Here is a 20,049-nt window from a genome sequence, read left to right on the forward strand (position 1 = left end):
GAAAAGGAGGAGGAAAAAAAAAAAAAAAAAGAGGAAACCTTGACACTGGTTGCGGTGGGAATGGCTGTTTCCTGCCCTGGGTGAGCCTGTGTGTGGTTTCTTGCTTGTGAGATGAGCTAATTCGCCTTTTTTTACCTGGCGGAGGACACGCTACATATGGCAACCTGAACTTTGGTAACGCTTGGTCGTTGCTGAGCGGTCGGAACTTTTACTTGTTTATTTTTATTTTTATTTTTTTTTTTGCGTAAAGTCACCTAAGGAGCCTTGTTGCTTTCTTCAGGAGCATTGGAGGAATCTGTCTTAATTCTTCGCCTCAAGTGACTTTTATCCCACCGTGAGTGCAGCCAACGCACCCACCTAAACACGTTCTCCCTCAAAAGCTCCTTCCCAGCCTGGAAGATCAGGGATCACGGACTTCTTCGAAAAACTTCTCGCCCTGGGAAAGGCTGCCCATAGTTACTTTATGGGGCAGCAGCCTGGAAAAGTTCTTGGGGACCAAAGGAGGCCGAGTCTGCCTGCCCTGCACTTTATCAAAGGAGCAGGGAAGAAGGAGTCATCGAGGCATGGGGGCCCACACTGTAACGTCTTCGTCGAACATGGTGAGAGCTTTCTACTGGTATTTGCTTTAATTTTGGTTTGCTGAGCTAGGTACAATATGGATTTATTCAAGGGCACGGGGCAGATACAGACATGTACTCTATGGAAGTCTTGTTTTCTCTCCCTTGCTGCTAAATGCAGATCTTCTGTGATTGTTTATTAAGAAAATACTTGAGTCAGATTGCCTGAAATCTGAGGAGAGGTTGTACAGCTAAAGGTGAAATACAAGGAAGTAACTTTAACATTGTACAAGTTTCTCATTTCTGCCTTCTGGTGTGCAGTTTGGGAAAATGTTTGTTTGATACTTTTTGAATTGTTTGGGTCGCAGTATTGAGCCACTAACCAGAGCTGATGGTGATGCTGTGGTCAGTGACAAGTGTTCTTTAATTATCTTTACAAAAGGGACTCTGCTACTTGGAAAAAAACCCACCTTATTTTGGAAAGTTTGTGAATTTTCTCTTGTTAATTTGCTTAGTGCATTTGCAGCACTTCTGTTTAGTGGTTTCTCGAACTGCTTAAACCTTCATCTTGTGCTGTGATGGATTGAAGTGCTAGAGGCCAAATGGGGCCAAGTTTGGGGTACAGCAACCCTGTCACTTGCTGGTCTTCTGCAAAGTGAGAGGGGACTTGAGAATCTCAGGAAAGAAGCCAGTTGAAAAGCTCAGTAGGACTCAGAGGTAGGTTTAGTGACTGCTTCAAATGTTGGTTTTTTTCCTTAAAAAAGAAGGCCAAAGAAAATTGTAAGCTGAAGGCATCTCTACAGAAACAGGGAGCAGAAATGCATTGTTTCACTGAAACTTTTTGGAGTAATCCTTGCTTTTGCACAACACTTTTTTAATTCTAATGTGAGATGACACACTTCTGGCTGCTGTCTTTGGCTGGAGAATGGGATTTTGACAAGGCTTCTGCAACAGTTTTGTCCCGCAGAGGAAGTTTACCTGTGAGCAAAACAAAACTACATCTGTAATCTTCATGTAACTAAAACCTGAAATATTTGCCGTGTTTGACCTAGTTAGTGGAAAAGTTTTGTTTTGTTTTTATTTTTTAGCTGGGCTTTGCTTTCAAACTTTCTCTCATTGTGTGTATGTTTCTAGAAGGGCCCAAGAAATCCTTTGCAGTGTTCAGCGAAGGCACACACGGGGATCCCATGTGTGTGCTGCTGTGCTGAAACACTGGTTTGAGTTACTTCAGTGTTGTTTCTTTTCATTTCCCATGCCGTGTTTGTGCACTGAAGGGAATTAAGGGAAGGTTAGAGAGTGTAAGGGCTACTTTGGCCCTTTGATGATCCCTCTGCTGCTGGATTTTTCCATGCTCTCAGTCCTGTGATATACCCTCTCCTCCTCCACCCCCAGTTTGGTTCCTGCTTTTACTACTTTGGACAGAGTTTCAAGGTCAGATGAGATACAGCCAGAGCACTAACTCCAAGCAGTACAATATTCTAACTACCTTTGGTGTTTTGCTGTAGCAGAAGAGCCAGAAATGCTCCTTTTTGATCATCCAACAGGAATAGACAGATGGTAACTTCTTGCCAGTGTGACCTGAGGTCAGCAGATCCCAGCATATTCGCAAGGAAAAATGGCATCTCTAATGTCTACACGCCATATGTTCATGAGAGACCTCGGTGTCTTGATTTAGAGAAGAATAAACTTGAAAGAGGACATCAGGGCAAGGACATCTGTTAAGAGAACTGCAAAAGATCACCCTCACTTATCCACATGAGGAAAAGTTTCTTCCTCTGAGTGGATGAAATGGTTCTTCCAGCTCCTGGCAGTAGAAGGCAGTACCACCGTTGTTTATTCAGCTCTGTTTGAGTTTGGGCTGCTCCTGTCCTGAAAGATGCTATCTTGAAATATCTGGACAAATACAGAGGGAACAAACTGCATTTTAGAAAGCTCTTTTCAATTTTCATCTTGATAATTTGTCTTTGAAATATGTAGCTTGGCACAGTTTATAATTAATGGACAGAACAGTATTTAATGCTTTCAGCCCTATTCAGGGATTGTGCCATGGGCTGTAGTTCATAAAAACAGATGGGTGTTTTTTCAGGGCTTAAATGTTTGCATGTTTGCCTTTCAGTACTGTCATTACAGAGTTTCTTCCAAATACCAAACACTGTATCTGGTTTCTCTATCACACTGTGGGAACTAGTCTGTCCCAGGAAAATCACGTTTCTGGCTTTTCTTGAGTAAGAAATACTTAAGGAGAAATTCCATGGTGGGCAACTTAACCCCCTAGAGACAGGTGAACTCTTTAAGGTACTTGTTTGAAGTTCTTGTATGGTAAAAAAACCCAAAAAAGTGGAGTTGTTGGTAGCAGGGCTCTTTCCTCTTAGGGTTGTGTTTTCATAAAGCTCTTTCATGGCCCTGTTTTGGTGGGAGTGCTACCTGCAAAGTTCTACCAAGGCTCCTTCAGCAGGCACTTAAGAGTGGTTTTCAGACCACTGAAGATCCGAATTGCTTCAGTGGTATGAAATCTTAGCAGAAAGGGCTAGTGAAAATTATCAAATGCTAACAGTGTAAGGCAAAATAACTTTCATTTCTCGGTCGTTGCACTCTCCGTAGCACTCGAAGCAACACATCAAGAGGCTTCTGAAAAGCAAGGAGGCAACTGGCCAGAAATGAGCTCTGCTGCTGCTCAAATGTTGTGTGAGAATAATGGAGAAAGGCTCTAAATTTTGTCATGAGTTGACAATTGTGGAGGGCCTTAAGGGGAAAAAAGTAATCTATGGGCAAGTGTTGGGCTTCTCTCTTTGTACTGTTAGTTTCCCCACGAAGGCTGTTTTACAAGCTGGAGTTCACGCTGGTGTCGTTACCCTGGGCAGCAGAGTTAGCCCTTGATGGGATGTTTCAGATTTCATCCTGATGCAGATTACTTCAGCTCATAGTTTGCTTGCAAGCTTGAATTTGAGAGGAATTATAAAGGCAAAGTTTGCCTCTTCCCCCGTGGTTTTCTTGGCAAGAAACGAGTCTGAAGTTACTGCTTTTAGGAATATCCAGCTGAGAGAAAAGGTGTGGTCAGTAGACAGTTAATGGGAAAGACACTGTCAGTGCATTTTGAAGTTTGCACACTAGTGTATCTTGTGCCTTTCCAGAACATCAATCTCAGCAAAACTCAAACCTCTGAAAAGAAAGGTGTATTCCCAGAGGGCTCAACTCTGATCCTGGAGTTCGCAGGAGTTAACTGGAGTGATCAGCAGACACCACACCTTCTCTAACTGTCTTGGAGAGGTGTTGCTGTGCCGAATGATGAGCAGATTCCCTGAAGCATCTTGGTAGAACAGCATCTCCAAGCAAAAGCAGCACTCGAAGGCTTAAAAAATGAATGTTAATCGTTAGACACATGGTGCTGAGGTGAAGAAGAGATTGATAAAGCAGTCACACAAGAATGTTCTTTTCTTAGTCTTTCATAATGATAAAATGTGGTCTTAGAGTTTCTCTTCCAGCAGGTAATTGATAGGGAAGATCAAATGAGCTGTTTACCTCACTGTAAAGGGAGATTAACAGCAGAACTGGATCCTTTTTCTTATGTCTTTAATGCTGAATATAGCTGAAGTCAGCCAACTACAATCTCTGCCATATTAGATCTGAACTTTTTTTCTTACAAGGGTGATGAAAGTTTTACTGCTTTAATTAGGAAGTAATTGTGCAAAATGGATCCATAGCATCAGATTGCCACAGCTGCCAGTTGGAGATGTGCCCTATGCGATTCACTATGAGGAAAAACCCCAACAATTAAAAGTATCTTTTCCTACATTATTGATTAAAAATTAATTTTTAAGTGTCTCTAGGTTTAATAATCTATCTTTTTTTAATGCTGTTAAATTCCCTGTTTCAACTATTTGAATTGTGAAAATGAGTAAATTACATCATAACCTGGGCTCATCCCCAGCAGGGTGGGCAGCAGGGTGAGGGAAGGAATTTTCCCCCTCTTTTCCACTGTGGTGAGACCCCACCTGCAGTTGTGCCTCAAGCTCTGGGGGCTCCAGCACAGGAAGGACATGGAACTGTTGGAGTGAGTCCAGAGGAGGCCATGCAGATGCTCAGAGGGCTGGAGCCCCTCTACTGTGGAGACAGGATGGGAGAACTGGGGGTGTTCGGCTCAGAGAAGGCTTTGGGGAGACCTTACAGCCCATTCCAGTGTCTAAAGGGGCTCCAAGAAAGCAGGACAAGGACTTTGGATAAGGGCACGGAGTGATAGGGCAAGGGGGAATGGGATCAAACTGAAAGAGGGTAAATATAGATTAGGTTTTCAGAAGAAAATCTTCCCTGTGGAAGAGGCCCTGGCACAGGTTGCCCAGAGAAGCTGTGGCTGCCCCATCGCTCCAAGGCCAGGTTGGACAGGGCTTGGAGCAACCTGGTCTAGTGGAAGGTGTCCCTGCCCATGGCAGGGGGATGGAATGAAATGATCTTCAAGGTCTGATTTTTGTACTCATTATCTTTTATCCTACAGGTGAGCTCAATATGTCTTCTTTATAAGCAATATCCATTTATTAGATGGTCAATTGCCCATACATGGAAATGATTTAATTGAGATTCCTTCCATACCAGAACTGTCTCTTCAAACCCATGTACTTATAAACTCTGCATTTATCTCTTTCCATTGTTCCTCAGGGCATTTTTACACTCTGTGCTTCACCAGCTGCAAAACCTGAGACTTGAAAGAAACTGTTTTACTACTCCTGATTCTGTTTTAGACCATTCACCTGAAATTGGACCATTAGCATCAGCCTAATAGGAATCCATTATTTAGAGCCTGCCTTCAGTGTCTCAGGTCTGTGTTCTGAACTGACAAAACTTTCTTCGTTGTTACGTTGGAGATTTGGCAGCTCCCAAACTTTAATTTCCATCTCTATTAGGAGAGATTTATCCCCAGCTTTTGAGATCACTGCTCATGTATCCAACTTTGCTGTGCCTCAGTATTAGCCTGGTTAATGCTCACATCTGCTGCATGCCAAATGCAGATTTGTTTACTGCTTCTGACTATATCCCTTTTCATCATAAAAAAGCTCTTCCTGTATTTTTTCCTGCTGCAGTTATCAAATACCAGTAGGTTTTGCTAAGAAGCTCCTCCACAAAACTTCATCCAAAGTTGGAATATGTTAGGAAAGAGACCTAAGACTTGCTAAACTGCTTTTCCACAGACCGAGGTGGATGATGATGATGATGGGGAAAGGCTAATCCCTTTCCTGGGCAAAAGCAGTTCTGTTTTGTGCACTGACTAATCTTTGATAACTTGCCATGTTTAAGCAGTTCATCTCCTTCATGACAAATAGGTGGTGGTTTCTTGTATGCCAGAGTTTCATTAACAGATTATGCTGGTTCTGCAATCTTATTTACAAATTTTAATAGGAAGGCTATGGTAGAAAATCAGGACAGGGAGGCAAGAGAAAGCTGCTGTGTATTAGAATAGAAGTCTTTGCTTGCAGGAGATCATCTCTTCCAGTACACTTCAACATTTGCCATCAAACTCTCAGTATTTGAAATTGAAAAGTTTAAATCTTAAGCTTGAAAGTGAGGAGTTGACACAGTCCTGTTGCTGAGAGTTGGGAATCTTGAGTTCATGCCCTGTGATGGGCTCTGTGGCACGTGGCAAATCATGAGGATGCAGAAAGGTGAAAATGGCCTTGGAAAATCTTGTCCTGTTGACTGTCATGTAAGGGTGGGGATACTTTTGGGTTGCTTCTTGGAACAACAGTGTTGTGTTTGCAGCTGTGCTTATAGGAATTCTGATAAAGCAGACAAGAAATAAATGGGTGAGTGTTGATAGTCCTGGTGTGGATGTAACCAGTGTCTTGCAGGTGCGAGGTAAGGAATGCTGTCAGCTGACACCAGACAGTCTGGATGCAGGGCTGCAGGAGTTAGTCCAGCTCAACACCCAGCTGATCCCAGCTGTGTTCAGTAAAGCACCCTGCCTTAAGCCTTGGGCCCTGTTTGGAGTATTGTAGAGTCCCCAGATTTCCCAGAACATTCCTGCAGCACTCAATCCACACCACACCGTTTAAAACCTGGATGGCCGTGGTCCTGTGGACGTTTGGTGTGTTACAGGTGCCACGTCTTTCAGCTGCATAAAATGCTCTGATTTGCATTCACACAGACTGAAGGAAGTGTTTAAAACACTAGTGTCCTTCTGGAGCTATTGTTGCAGATGGACTTTGCTTTTCTTTTTTTTTTTTTGGCAGGGGGAGGGGGCTGCCTTCTATCTGCAGTGTCTGTTGAGAGCTGTATAAAGAGCACCAGTGTCTTCACCCAGCAGTCTTTTGTCATTTCAGCCGTGCTGTGCCATTCTTGTGAGAAGTAGTAAGTCTCCTTATGAAAGGTCTGTTGTGAATCCCAGAAGTCCATTGCTGTAGGAACATGCAGAGCAGTTGCAGCAGAAGCAAGAGGGACTCTTGGTTGCCTTGCTTTTGTGACTGTGTTATCAGTCGGCTCTTACCCTGCTCCGTGTTGATTGAAGATCGATCTAAACAAGCTGTAGAGGTTATTAATCTGCTTACCAGAGTGTCTGTTTTATCAGTTTAAGGAGGATTCTTGCACAAAAAGGTAATGAATGTTCAATTTTAGTGAGTAAAGCTGCCTTAGGCAACGTCTTTCCTTAGTTCTTAACTAAATTAATTCTTACTTAGAGCTTAGTTCTTAACTTTGTTCTGTCTTTAAACCTGTATGTTCGATGCCAGTGCTGCACGTAGATATTAAGCATAACTCTTTGTGAAATGGCTGGAAGTTTCATCGCCCTCATGGCAAAATCTGATATAAATCTGCTAAAATGGTGTGTTGTGCTGTGGGAGGAGTCCCTTTCCACACATCTCTTTGTAATGCCAGGGCAAGCGTGTCCTGAATACCAGCTTGCTTTAGCTTTTGACTGAAGTACTTTTTGAAGTTAGTGTTGAAATTAGGGGAGTTTTTCTGTGTGTTGTGTTTTTTTTTTTTTAACCCAGCATTTCTTCCTTGCTGTTACCGTTGGGGTTGTGAAAAGCAGGAGCTCGCTTTTCTGCAGAGTGATTGCTGCTAATTTACATGGACGTGAGAGAGCTCATCATTCTTTCATGGGTGAGGAGACTGCCTGATTTATGTTGTGTCATCTCTGAGCACTGTTTTTACCTAATGAATAGAGTTTCACAACAGATTATTAATCATTAAGACTTGGGTTTCATTGTGTCTATTAAAGAATCAATATTGCTACAGGTTGCCTGCCTTGAGAAGCTGCTTAACCATTAGTGCCGCTTTTCTAAGGCATTTTGGTACATTTACCTTTTTGGGTGACTTCAGTTCCTACCTTATTCCTACCACATCAGCTCAGGATTCTTCCCAGGGCCTGAGCTGTGTTCAGTCTGCCTCTCTGTAGATTCCTCCTTTGAAGTGCTGTCTGAGCCACAGTAAATGTTGTTCAGTCCAGTCTGTCCTTAGAGCTCATAAAATAGTAAAAGGCTCAACCTTCCTCTGCTGTGCTTTGCACTCCACATTTGCATCAAAGAGGGAGTGATGGCCTCAGAAACTGGGAATAATGTGTGATTAAGACTATGTTGAATTACATACTCTGCTGCCTGTTAAAAGCCTGGGTTTTGGACAGCAAGGCTTGCAGGACAGGAGTCCCTCCTTTGCTGACCTGTTGTTTGTTCCCTGTGCAATGTCCACTGCTGTTGGAAGAGCAGAGTGACCTGGGCACGTTCCGTGTGTTCCCCGTCACGCTGACACTGTAGAGGAGGGAATTTCACTTACTCTGTGCATCCAGAATGTACCAACACACAGAGATGAGCTCTGTCAGGTTTTGCAGTGACCCCAGTGAGCTGATCCGCTGCCAATCCACACCTGGGGGAACTGATGGCTTTTTCATGGGAGTGGGATAAGGACATGGAAACTTTTAATAGGAAATCCTTTGGGCTTTCAGGAAGTGTTTGCTATGTCATTTGTGTTAATTCAAAGGCTACTTTTTAGGTGCTGCCTCATTTAATATACCTGGTGAAGGGTTATTCCCAATTTCTCAGTTCCTGGCCTGACTACAGTAGGTTATCACAAGGCTGTTATGCAGTAAACACAGCTGGTTTTGCTTGTATTTTGGTTAATAAAATTATCTAATTAATTAAAAATGTTTGTTTGAAATTATTTACTTAATTAAAATTTAAGGTTTATTATAAAGGTGTAAAGAAACTGCAGTTGTCATTTGGGGCACTGGCCACCAGATGTCTTCTGTGACTTCCCTAACTTGCACTGATTAAAACAGCCCTTGCAGTCAGAAGCGTCTTGGAAGTGAGCAAAAGTTGAATGGCAAGAACAAGGGTCAGAAGTGACAACGGTGAATTTTGGAAACAGTGGCTGTCGAGTCTTTTTAGTTACTTTTAGAACCTGTAATCTTTGTGAGCTGATGAAAAAGAGGTTGGTAGGTGATGTTTGCTTTCGCTGCTAATGGGAAAATCTTGCTCCCTCTCCTCCTCGAGCTCCATTTCAGACCATTCTTTGTTTTAAAAAAAAAGCCAAATAGTTTTCAGTGCTACATTCCCTTTCATTTATTGCTGTCTTCTGCATTTGATCTCATTCCCCTACTACTTTTGTTGTGCTGCACTGACTTTTTAAAAATACATATAATTTTTTTTTTTAATATTAAATTCCTCTCGGTATAGAGGTTCTGTAAATCCTCTTGTAGCATGGTGTTCAACATGTGTAAACGTGAGCTGTTCCTGGCAAAGATGCTCAGGGAGTATCTGGAAACAAATTCAGCCTGTTACAGCTATTTACACAGTTGGTGTTATCTGAATGTCAGAATTGCTCTCACAGAACTAATTGGGGAGTTGAACTGTTATGAAGTCATAACAATGCTTACAAAAGCAAAGCTGTAATCTAATAATATTCTATTTAACTCAAATCTCTTTTGGGTGGGAGAATTTTATAATAATGAAGAAGACTTAGTGTATCTAAGCAAAATAGTTTAAGCTATAAATATGTATGCTTGAATGGGTTTTTATTTTTATTCTTTTTGTTGATTCTAAGTTCTTTTCATCTCTTCTATAAGTCTGACAACACATAATGTTCATTTAAAAGCTACGTCCTAGTTTAGCCAGAGTGACTGGAACAGCTATTAGAGCTGTTGTTGTCTGGCTACACCTCATGTTTGCAAATAACTTAGGAAAACTCTAATGAAATAGTTTGAATAAATGCCAAGCTGTTATTTCTTCTTGGATATATTTAACTGGATGGATAAGAAGCTGCATTTAAAATTCTTCTGCAATCAAACCCTCTTTATAAGACTCTTGATGGATGGCACTAAATGTGTTTGCTATATACATTTTTTTTTTTTAACCCAATGTGCAGCTATTTAATAGAAAATAGATGTCCTTTACAGGAAATGAACTGGAGGGAAGACAAAGCTCTTCCCATCATTTGATACTGTTGATGTTCATACAGAAGCTGCAATTTCTCTGGGCTCTGCAGATTGCCTGTTATGTCTAAATAGTGCCTCCCACGCAGAGGTTTGGATGTCAAGGTGCTATCATGTTTCAGGTATTAAGTAGTAATTATTGTTATGAGGTGATCACATAAGACAGTGTAAGTGTTGCTCAACCTTTCACATTCCCTGTCATTAGGGAAAAAAAAAGAAATGTTGGGAAAACGTCAGTCTAATTTAGACCTCACTGCGAGAATTGCTGGTGGTTTTTACCTCGCTCTTGCTGGAGAGTGGGGATGCAACAAGGCTTTGTATGACCACAGATATTCCACCAGGTGTGGTGTGGGTTCTGCTGTGCTTGTTAAGTACAACTTGGAGACATGATCTAGGAGTTAATGCTGGAATTGCTGCAGTGACAGGTCTGCAGAGGGGCAAACCCTGCAGGCTGTGACTGGTTAGCCAAAGGGACGGCTAAATAACCCCTCTTAAGTAGGTAATATTTTGAGCCAAGCAAAAGGATGAATTAGAATAATAAAGGTTGGATTTTTAGAGGCAAATACTAGCTTCAAATGCTAATATAATCATCTTGGTGACTGCAGTTTTGCCTCTGCAAAGCAAAGGCAGTGCATGACATTTCACTGAAGACCTGCCGCAGTGTTGATAAGCCGACCTCTCCTGAGAGGAATGGTGAACTTCACTGAGCAGCAGCGTGGCTTTGTAATTGTGGTTAAAAATACAGGATTTGAAGAACATTAAATGAAAATGGATCAGTGCTGCATTTATTATGAGGTAAGGGCTCAAAGAACCGTGAAATGTTAAGTTGAAATATTTGCATTCCACTCATTGGAATAAAGCAGCACAAATCCAAGTGAGGTGTTTGTGTTCTAACTTGATAAGTTAGGTTACTTCTTCCCAGAAAAGTGAATACTGCATTGTATTGGCCATGTCCACATCATTTAGTCCTGCATAACCACAGAGGCATTAAAAACATCAAGGTGAAAGATGCAGACACCAAGAGAGCAGATGCCTTCCAGCTCAGACATCCCTGTCATCTGCAGCGTTCCCAAATTAGGAAGTGGTGGGCTTCAGCAGGACTTCAGAGCGGGATGATCTGGAGCCCCTGGAATGAGACACGTTTCATGGCCACCAGATAGTCTTGAATCACCCAGTGCTGAGGGTGCCTCATCACCCTGGTCCTGGTGAGTCAGAACGGTGTCTGCCGGGTGATAAAGGGTGGATGTTGTGGCTGCAGTGGGGAGATTGCTGGTGAGCCACATCTGAAATCACTGTACAGTGTGGCAGCTGAAGTGCTTGGTTGGGCTGAAATATTTTGGCCGTTCCACCTTTAAATTAGTTTAAATAGCTCTGTGGATGTCACAGTTTTTAAATTCCAGAATTAGAGGGATGGCGGCTCTTCTGTGGTTATTGAGGCTTTCATCTGCTCAAGCTGTATTTCAGAAAGTTGATGTGTTGCTTGTGAAATGCTCCCCTAAGGCTAACAAGCCCTTTGGGGAGGGGGACTGAGGGCTGGAGTGAATCAGACAGGCATTTTACATTTCAATTATTAATATAGTACTTTTTATAATTCTCAAATTGGAATTGCTAGCAGCTGAATTTTAAAAATGTACTAACTCCTAAAATTTTTAGGAGTAATACTAACCCCGTGCAAGTAAAGGTGCTGTCTTCTACTCCAAGACATCTTTACAACAATCTTGCACAACCACACTTGGATTTGAGCTCTCTTTATCCTTACTGCAGTGTTTTCTGTGGCTGGATCCATGGTCAGCCACGTGGAGGTATCCATCTGTGCAGCAGGCATAAAGGATGAGTCCAGGGAAGCTTTGCAGCCTCCTTTGGAGAGTAGGGTCTTACTTGAGAGGACATGTCCTGAAAAGGTAATTTCAGGGTGCATTCCTGGCTTGTAACCAAATTGTGATTTATTAAATGGATCTAAATAAGCAGTACTATTAAAAATTACTCTCACAATGATGCTGAATGCAAAGCCGAACAAATGGATTTCTTTAGGCTACAGCAAACTGGATTAGAGTGTGTTGGATGCTTTCCCCTGAGCCTCCTTCACCATCAAAAATGTGTTTAAAAAAGAATAAAATCTCAGAGTGCAATACTTTAGGCAAAAAAAGAGGTGGGGGCGGAGGAGGTCTGTGGGAGAGCTTCTGTTAAGAAGTTCTGTTGGTGCACCTACACCCTGGCACCGTGTCGTGGTGGGGCCAGTGTCCAGCTGACCTGTGTGAATACACTCCTGCCCAAAGTCCCACCAGAGCCAGGGACATTGGAATTCATCTCCTCATGCCATGCAGCACCTCTGACTCCTCTGGAGTACAAATCACCTGCCCTGACTCTTGATTTCACAGGCTGACGTGTCAGTGCGAGCATCCAAGGTTTGCGGCTCTGGTGAGGGAATTGCTTTTAGCCCGGGATCATACCTGGAACGTTTTATGAAGCTCTGGCTCGAGGAGCTGGCCTTGCCAGGGGTTGGCCTGAGGGTGTTTTATGAGATGCACAAGTAAAAGCAGATAACAGGGATGGGGGAGGAGGGTGATGGAAATGTGCTGGGCTTCTCGGGGGCTCTTCTGCCGCTTCCTGCTGCGGGGGCGGCTACGAGCCAGCCTGGATGACAGAGCTCCTGTTCTTGTGAAATGTAGTGTACCACAGATAAACCTCGACAGGGACCTTCGCTCCTGCTTTCCCTTGTGCCACCTACACTTTTCCTCCCTCATCTGGCTCTTGCACACAGTAGCAGTGTGCCACCAAAACCAAGCAAAATACAACCGAAAGAAAAGCAGCTTTTTGTTTATGCCTGACATCAGTGTTACGGTTGAAAGTATAATTGAGATTTTATTTTTTTTTTCTCCTCAGTGCGAGGATTGCCCTTGGATAAGTAAAATATGTATTTTCGGGCTGGGCAATTGAGGTTTGTGTAGGGAGTGATTCCGGGGATGTGCCCATCCCGAGGCAGATGGAATGCTGTGGTTTTTTTCCTTGTAGCCGGGAACAGCAGTGAGCATCACGGGTAGGTAACAACTACCTGCTTGGGTTGTTCCTAAGTCAAAACCAGATCCTTTGTCTTTATGTTCTTTATCGTCATAAAGCTGCAACTTCTTTCCCTATAACCCATAGAAATCTGTAACAAGACTTATTCATAGGAGGGGAAGAGGGTTAAGAAAAAGGTGGAAGTGCTTGAAGGTCCTCAGAGATGGGACAGTTTGTATTTGCTGGTTTAAGTTGGAAGCTCTGCCTTTTGTACAGGTTTTGGTGCTGTTACAGAATGCTCATTGCACATTGATTTGGCTTTGATTTATTCATTGGGGTGGGGGAAGATTAAACTCGTGTATAACACTCTCTTGTAGATGCCTATCTGATAGCCACCCAAAGTTGATCCTTTTTGATCCTCTGCAAGTCTGTGTAATATATCTATATCCCCTGACATTTCACACTCATCTTGTAACTGGTCACCCTTTGTCTTGCAGTGTGTGCTAAAGCTGCTTATTTTGTTTTGATTATTTTGGGGTGGGTTTTTTGGGTTGTTTTTCTTTTTCTCCATCAAATTATTGCTTTTTCTCTTGGAGAAGCAACTGTCCATCTTCAAATTGGATGCTCTTGAAGGTCGGGTGATTGCTTTGTATTCCACTGGACTGTGAAAATCCTGCTGTTGAGCTGAAGCAACTGAAATCTTTGTTTAGAAAAGAAAGTAATAATTTCTTATTGCCTGCTTGAAAAGCTGTTGGCCTGCTCTTGCAGATGACCTGCCAAGGATTTAAGAAAGAAAAATTGGATTTTATCCTCTTTTCCCCCTGGTTTTAAGATGGTCAAAGCTGGCATGAAAAATGGTGGTTTTCTGAGAGAGGCTTTGTCTGCTCTAAGCACAAAAAAAAGAGCAAACCTAATCTTGTTTTTCTTCTTGGGTCAGCTTTTAATCTCTTGGATATATTAGCTTGCTACTGAAAATAGTATTTCTCTCTTTCTGCCCCTTTATTTAAATGGAGATGGTTGCCTTGCCCACTCAAATTGCTATTTTGACATCTTCTTTCTGTAGTTCAACATAGTTGTTTCTTCCTGCTGCATTTTGGGAAGATGCTGCTCTAGAGATTGGCAGGGTCCTTTTTGTTTTGGGGCAGCTGGACTTGAAATGTGGGTGGCACTTGGATAAGGTGGCATCCAGACATCCCTGACATCCCTGCTCTCCTCTCCAACCACAGCTTGTGACCCTTGAGCTATTTGCTCTAATCACAAGTGTTCCAATCTGGTTGCTGCTTCTGTTATTAAACATACAAGTTGGTGTAACTCGTGAACAGCCCGATCTTAATGAATACTTTGGCAGTTTCTAAGGTGCAAAATATCACCTACAACGGCTTAGTGGAACGAAAAGATCAGACTTGTTCTGGGGAAACTTGCTTTTCAGCGTTCTTGATGGGACTGATCAAAAGTTTTTAGCCAAACTCATCTGTGTGACTGGATCACCCCGTCTGAGCGAAGCCTGAAGGATTCTGTGGACAGGAAGCTGTTGTGAGTTATAACAAGAAGCTTTGTTTTGAAACCCCGTGGTTTTTCTCCTGCATTGCAATTACAGGGGACGGGGCTTAGATTTCCACTTTGTTCTCGCCAGTTGTCGAGACCTGACCTGGAGCTTGCCGGGAGGCTGACGCTGTGATTGCAGCACTTTGGAGCAGGACAGACACTCAGTTCGGTTCAGTTCAGACACTTTTTCTCATCCAGCCTGCTGATTTTGATCTCTTTTAACAAACAGTCGCAGAAATCGAAGAAACAACACACAGGTTCACCTCTCGGCAATTTCCCTTCTTCCATCAGCCCTGACCAACACAGCCATGGGAGAGAAGAAACATAATTGTAGCAAAATGTTATGTGTCTCCTGCATTCCACAAAGCCTGTACTTTAGGGAAGATTGTATTGCTGGACTCAATAGTCCAGAAACATTGTCTTTCCATTTCCTCTATGTTGTCCCTTTCCAGCAAATAATATTTTCATAAGATGTGGTCTGAATTAATGCCTTTTTTTTTTATTTTTTCAGATGAATGGTTGTCTTTCTAGTGTCATAAAATAATCATTCCAGCTGAGATCGAGTTCAGTCAGCATCCATATTCAAAGGAAAAGTCTTAAGGATTACCAGAAGCTAAAGCTGGAGGAGGCCATCTTGCCTTCGTGATCCTCCGGGCTTTGAGATTTTGGTTCAGAGCACTTGGTATTTTTTTTTTACCTCATGTCTAGGGACATTTTATCATCCTCCTCTTTCCTGTTCCAAGCAATTACCATTTATTTTATCTTCAAGCAGCAGCCTGTGGCAATAAATTTTAGGAAATTCCTTCCCGCCCTTTATTAAGCCCTACATAATAGCTTCCGCTACTCACTCATACATTCATTAGGAAGAATTAAACGAGTGCTGGCGGCCATTAGCAGAGCGTTTAATAACCTCTCCAAGGGAAGGTGCAGCAGATTGGAATAAATGAACAGGAGCGAAAACAAATGAAATAACTTCATAGAATATGCTCAGCTAATTCGTTCTTAAGAAAACTACTTATTTACACGGACACGGCGCTTCAAAAGGTGCCTGTCTGAAACCCCTGGCAGAAGAGTCCCCGGGCCAGAAGATCCACAGGCAGTGACTGAGCATGGTGGCTGCGGTGCCTGAGGGAAGGATTCTGGGCATTTTAGGGAGAGAAAAAGCATTTTAGTCCGTCCTGCCCACTTCCCCAGCTGCTGATGCTGTCAGGAAGGCTGATGGCTGTGCCCATGGAATGCCGGGGGGACATCTGTCTGTGGGAACTGGGCCATAACTAGTAGCTCATCTCATCTGGTATCAGCCACACCACGGTCTTTGGAGGCTTGTGATGGCTGATCCCTGCCGGGCTGGGCTATGGGGAAAACACAGACCTTGTACCAGTAAGGAAATCACCCCTCCTCCATCGGTTCTTAACTAAGGTTTTAAAGAAGATTCACACTCAGCTGACAGTTGGCATATGAAGTCTAAATACCCTTAAAACGGCTTTTCTGAAATAAAGATAATATAGGAGGTATTGCTGTAAAGAGTTTCTCAACCTGTAAAGCCCCAGGCCTACAGGTAGACCTGGAGTTGCACGTTACATCAAGAGTTTTGCCACTAGTTCTAGTCCCTTCCACTATTTGACAGTATTTTAATGTTTGTGTGTATGGTCTGGTCTCTGCAGATGAAGGAAAGTCTCTTGAGTCTCGTGTGGATCCAAGCGTTCTTTTGCTGGATGTGCATTTCCTCTTGTCTTAGTGGAAAATAAACAGAGCTTTAGGATGACACCAGCTACTGTTTCAGTGATCTGCTCCTGTGTGTAACTCGTGATAGCTCAGCACACTGGTGTAAAACACACCCTGTACTCAGGGTGGACTTCCAGTGTCATAGTAAGTGCATCTCAGCCTTGCTCAGCAGCCTTTAGTCCTCCAGGATTTAATACTGCCACGTTGTTTTCACACACTTCAAAGCTTCAGACTGACTTTCACTTGAAAAAAATAGAAAAATTCTAGTAAATAAACCCAAGGTAGACTCCAGAGTGGCAGTTTTTATGGCTAACATTTCATAACAGTAATGCTGACAACCTTAATTTCATTTCGCTCTTACCTGTTTTGGAGGCAAAAATGTCATCGTTCAAATGTAACTCGGGTATTGTGGATGACAGATTAATGTTGAGATTTTGTGGGGTTTTTTTTTCAGTAGTCATTTCTGATCTCATTTGAGGAGCTCAACGAGTTGAGAATGATGACACAGTAATTGCTGTTATTGAACCAGAGATGCAGTTGAAGACTTTTACCTGGATCGCTACATTTGATTGATATTTTAATTTGTTTTCTTGGCAGATGAAAGATAATGAGAATCAGTCTGCAGTTAGAAATACTTGCGCTGGAGAATTCCTAATTTTTTTTTAATTGTTGCTTTTTCCCTACTTCCAGTACATGTGCGAGTTTCCTGCTTGAAATTCTTCTTTGTATTTCAAGCATCAACAGCATCTGAATGGGGGGAATCTGCACAAATCATTTCAATATGCTGCTAATATGCTCAGAGTATCTTTTTCTAGTCTCTGTGCTGGATAATAGCTCAGATAACAGCTTTCAGACACACAAATAACATCGGGGAGAGATGGTGCGGAGTCTTTAATGGACAAATGTATTTATGAACCTGGTTATTTGCATTGCTTTCCAAACGGCCTGATCACTTCTCATCTAAGGGAAGTAGCTGGGGAAGATTTTGAGCAGATTGGTTTTGGCTCTGTCTCATGCTGTGGTAGGTGGCCAGTGAAATCTTACTTAGGGCAGGACTGAGCCTGCAGAAGAACAAGGTGAAATGCTGCCGATGAGCTGATGTTCTCATAGGGTCACTCCCCTGCTGCTAAATAGCAGCATTGGTAATTTTTGCTATTTTCTTGCAACTTGCAGTATTTCCTAGTTGAGCCCTGGCTGCTGAATATAGGCAGTAAAAGCACTGATCAGAACCACCCAGCAGCACTCCTTCCATCTCCAGCTTTTCCTTCTCCCCCACCACTTTCCTTGTGGTGCCAGTTGGTGGTCCTGGAGGAGCTCTCTCTCCATCTTAATTATGCTGGAAGCTTAATAGCAAAGAGTTGATAGCAAATGGTTGCCCTCATGCTAAGGAAAGTTAAAATTGTAATAATATCTTTATCACTATGGAACAATTTCCTGATCCTTCCATCCTCTGAAGCAACAGAAGCCATTCAGTGCTCTGACATTTGATCAGGAGTTCAGGGAGCTGCAAAGGCAAGTGGCAGCTTGCTAATGGATTTCTGATTGTTCTCCTGGTCCATTCTCCTGATGAATGGTGCTCTGGCAGTCTGGGGACCTGATGGAAACGCTCTGCCATCATGTCATTATGTTCCTCCGGGAGAGAAGCAGAGCAGGTTTCCTCTGCTGTCCCCATGGCTTGCTCTCCTGCTCAATTAGAGAGATAGAGAGGAGCAGCCTCCCTGATTGAAGCTGAGATTGCTTTTACAGCTTTTTTTTTAGGTCTTTCCTGGGCAGCTGGTGGAATCCCTGCTTGCTCTGGGGAGGCTTGAGCAGGCTTTCCTACTGCTGTTTCACTCTGTGAATGCCTTAAAGCACTGATGTTGCAGAGCTGATTGATGTAGGGCTGTTTGTGGGAGATGTGTGTTGAAGGGGGGGGTGTTGTGTTTCTCTGCCTCCTGGACAAAACACCTTTTTGTGCCAGACCTCTCCATTTCAGGCCAACGAAGCCACGTCTGCCCGGGGTCAACATGCAGGGTCCCCCCACAGAACGGCCTTCAATAGGGCTTTTATGCAAGGAGCTCTTAAATGTGCCGTGACTGTTGATTTAATAACTCAGGTTATATGGGTTTGGGATGTCTGTTTGAGGGGTTGTGGGTGCTAGTAGGGAAATTCAGCATAATCTTTTTATTTGGGTTGTTATGGGATAACGGGCATCCTGAAAATAAAATAACATTGTAGAAAAACCACTTATTCTTAAGAATAATTAATTAAAATGTTTTTATCAACTTAAAACCAGAAGCTGCAGCCCCTTTACCATCCCTAAGAACCTGAAGCAGCTCATTCCTTTCCCTTGAAGGATTGATTCCCTCCCCACGACTCCCGGTGAGCCATGAAAGTGATTTTCAGGCTTTGTAATTAAGATATCTTGAGTTATTTCTGATTTGTCAACATGACTGATGAAAGGGGTTATGCATTACTTCTCCTTTCACTAATACACTCCTGTGTGTGGAGGCATTTTGGGGGCTTTGTGGGTGTAAATCAGTGGTGTGCCAGCCTGCAGACTTGGATTGCTGGAGCAATGGCACAGCTCGGCCCAGGGACATCCCCTCCAGGCTGTGCACCCATGTTTTTTGTTGTCTGTAAAACTCCAGGTTAATCTAGGCTTGGGTGTTGAGCCTGCTGAAGATAACTGGTGATAAATTGTGTTGCAACAGACCCAAATAATAAACGTTAATAATGCCTTGCAGGGTGTTTTATTCCTATTCATCTCAGAAATACCTGCTGAGTGATCTAGCTCATATTTCAATAGATACTCCTCCCCTTCCCAGTTTTAGAAAAAGTAACTAATGAACTGTTGGCTTAGCTCAGTTTTGTGGCTTAGAAGTTCAGGCCGTGCATTTCTTTCCATCACAAACTCATCATATTCCACAGCTGCCTCTGGCCTGGTTCAGGTAAACTGTATTAACTTGTATTTAACCCCAAACTGTGTAGGCTGTGCTGCCTTTCCCTTGCACAGGTAAGTTGTACCAAGGTAAATCCCTTCCATGCAGGAGCTGTCCCTAGGGAGAGCCAATGGACAGTACAGGAGTGCCCTGTGCTCCGTGGGTTTCCAGGAGCAATTTTTATTGGACTCATCTTCTCGTGAGCAGAACATTGTTTGCTCAGCATATGCTGTCTTTTGGTAGGATTTTGAAATGGCACTCATTCTAGGAAGCTTTTAAGCAAGATCTCCCTGCTTCTCTAGGAAGGAAAAGGCCAGTTTATTTTCCTCTTGTTCTATTACTCACTTGTTTTTACTGGTATTATCGCCGTTCATGATTTTTTTTTTCCTACTTCCATGATCTTTCTGCCCCTTTGTTTAATCTCTAGTCCCTTCAGAAAATGCAAGCTGGCCTGATTTCCTGCAGACCTAGTACAGCTCATGGATCACTTTCAAAGTCATCAAATAGGGACCTCCTGAGTGCTCCTCTCAGGAGGGCCAATGTTCAGGATACAATACCTGACGGTGTCACGTTGCCCTGTCCCGTCCCTGCTGAGATGTGCAGCTGGAGCTCCCCTCTCTGCTCTTTTGTCTGACTCCTAAGTAAAAGCAAGTTGATTATTTCAACTTGTAATAGTTATACCCCAGTCCTGTGGACAGGCTAATACCAGATATCTGTACAGACTTCCATTACCTCTTCATTCATAGCGCAGAAAATGGGAAGAACTCTGTGTCTGTGTTGTCTTTTTTTTTTCCCTGTGGATCCGTAGTGCTTTGGTTTAGTAACTGGTTTGGGGCCTTGTTTGCTGTTTGAACTACAGCATTTGGGTTTTTGGTGTTTTTTGAGAGCATGCCAT

At 42.9% G+C, this 20,049-nt stretch overlaps 1 protein-coding gene across 2 annotated transcripts in view; it reads left to right on the forward strand.

Annotated features, from left to right (window-relative positions):
* Positions 1 to 6: 6 nt before the first annotated feature.
* Positions 7 to 20,049, forward strand: part of ABL1 (ABL proto-oncogene 1, non-receptor tyrosine kinase) — a 77,798-nt gene continuing 57,755 nt past the window's right edge. The window contains exons 1-2 of one of the 2 annotated variants that reach the window (XM_017810344.1): positions 7 to 174; positions 281 to 599. In XM_017810344.1, coding sequence (XP_017665833.1) covers positions 464 to 599 — 136 coding nt within the window. In that variant the 5' untranslated portion in view covers positions 7 to 174; positions 281 to 463. Of the gene's footprint in view, positions 600 to 20,049 lie in introns of both variants that reach the window. The other variant, XM_017810343.1, reaches the window with a different exon arrangement.

Source organism: Lepidothrix coronata, unplaced genomic scaffold (assembly GCF_001604755.1).
Source record: "Lepidothrix coronata isolate B3197 unplaced genomic scaffold, Lepidothrix_coronata-1.0 Scaffold28, whole genome shotgun sequence".
NCBI lineage: Eukaryota > Metazoa > Chordata > Aves > Passeriformes > Pipridae > Lepidothrix > Lepidothrix coronata.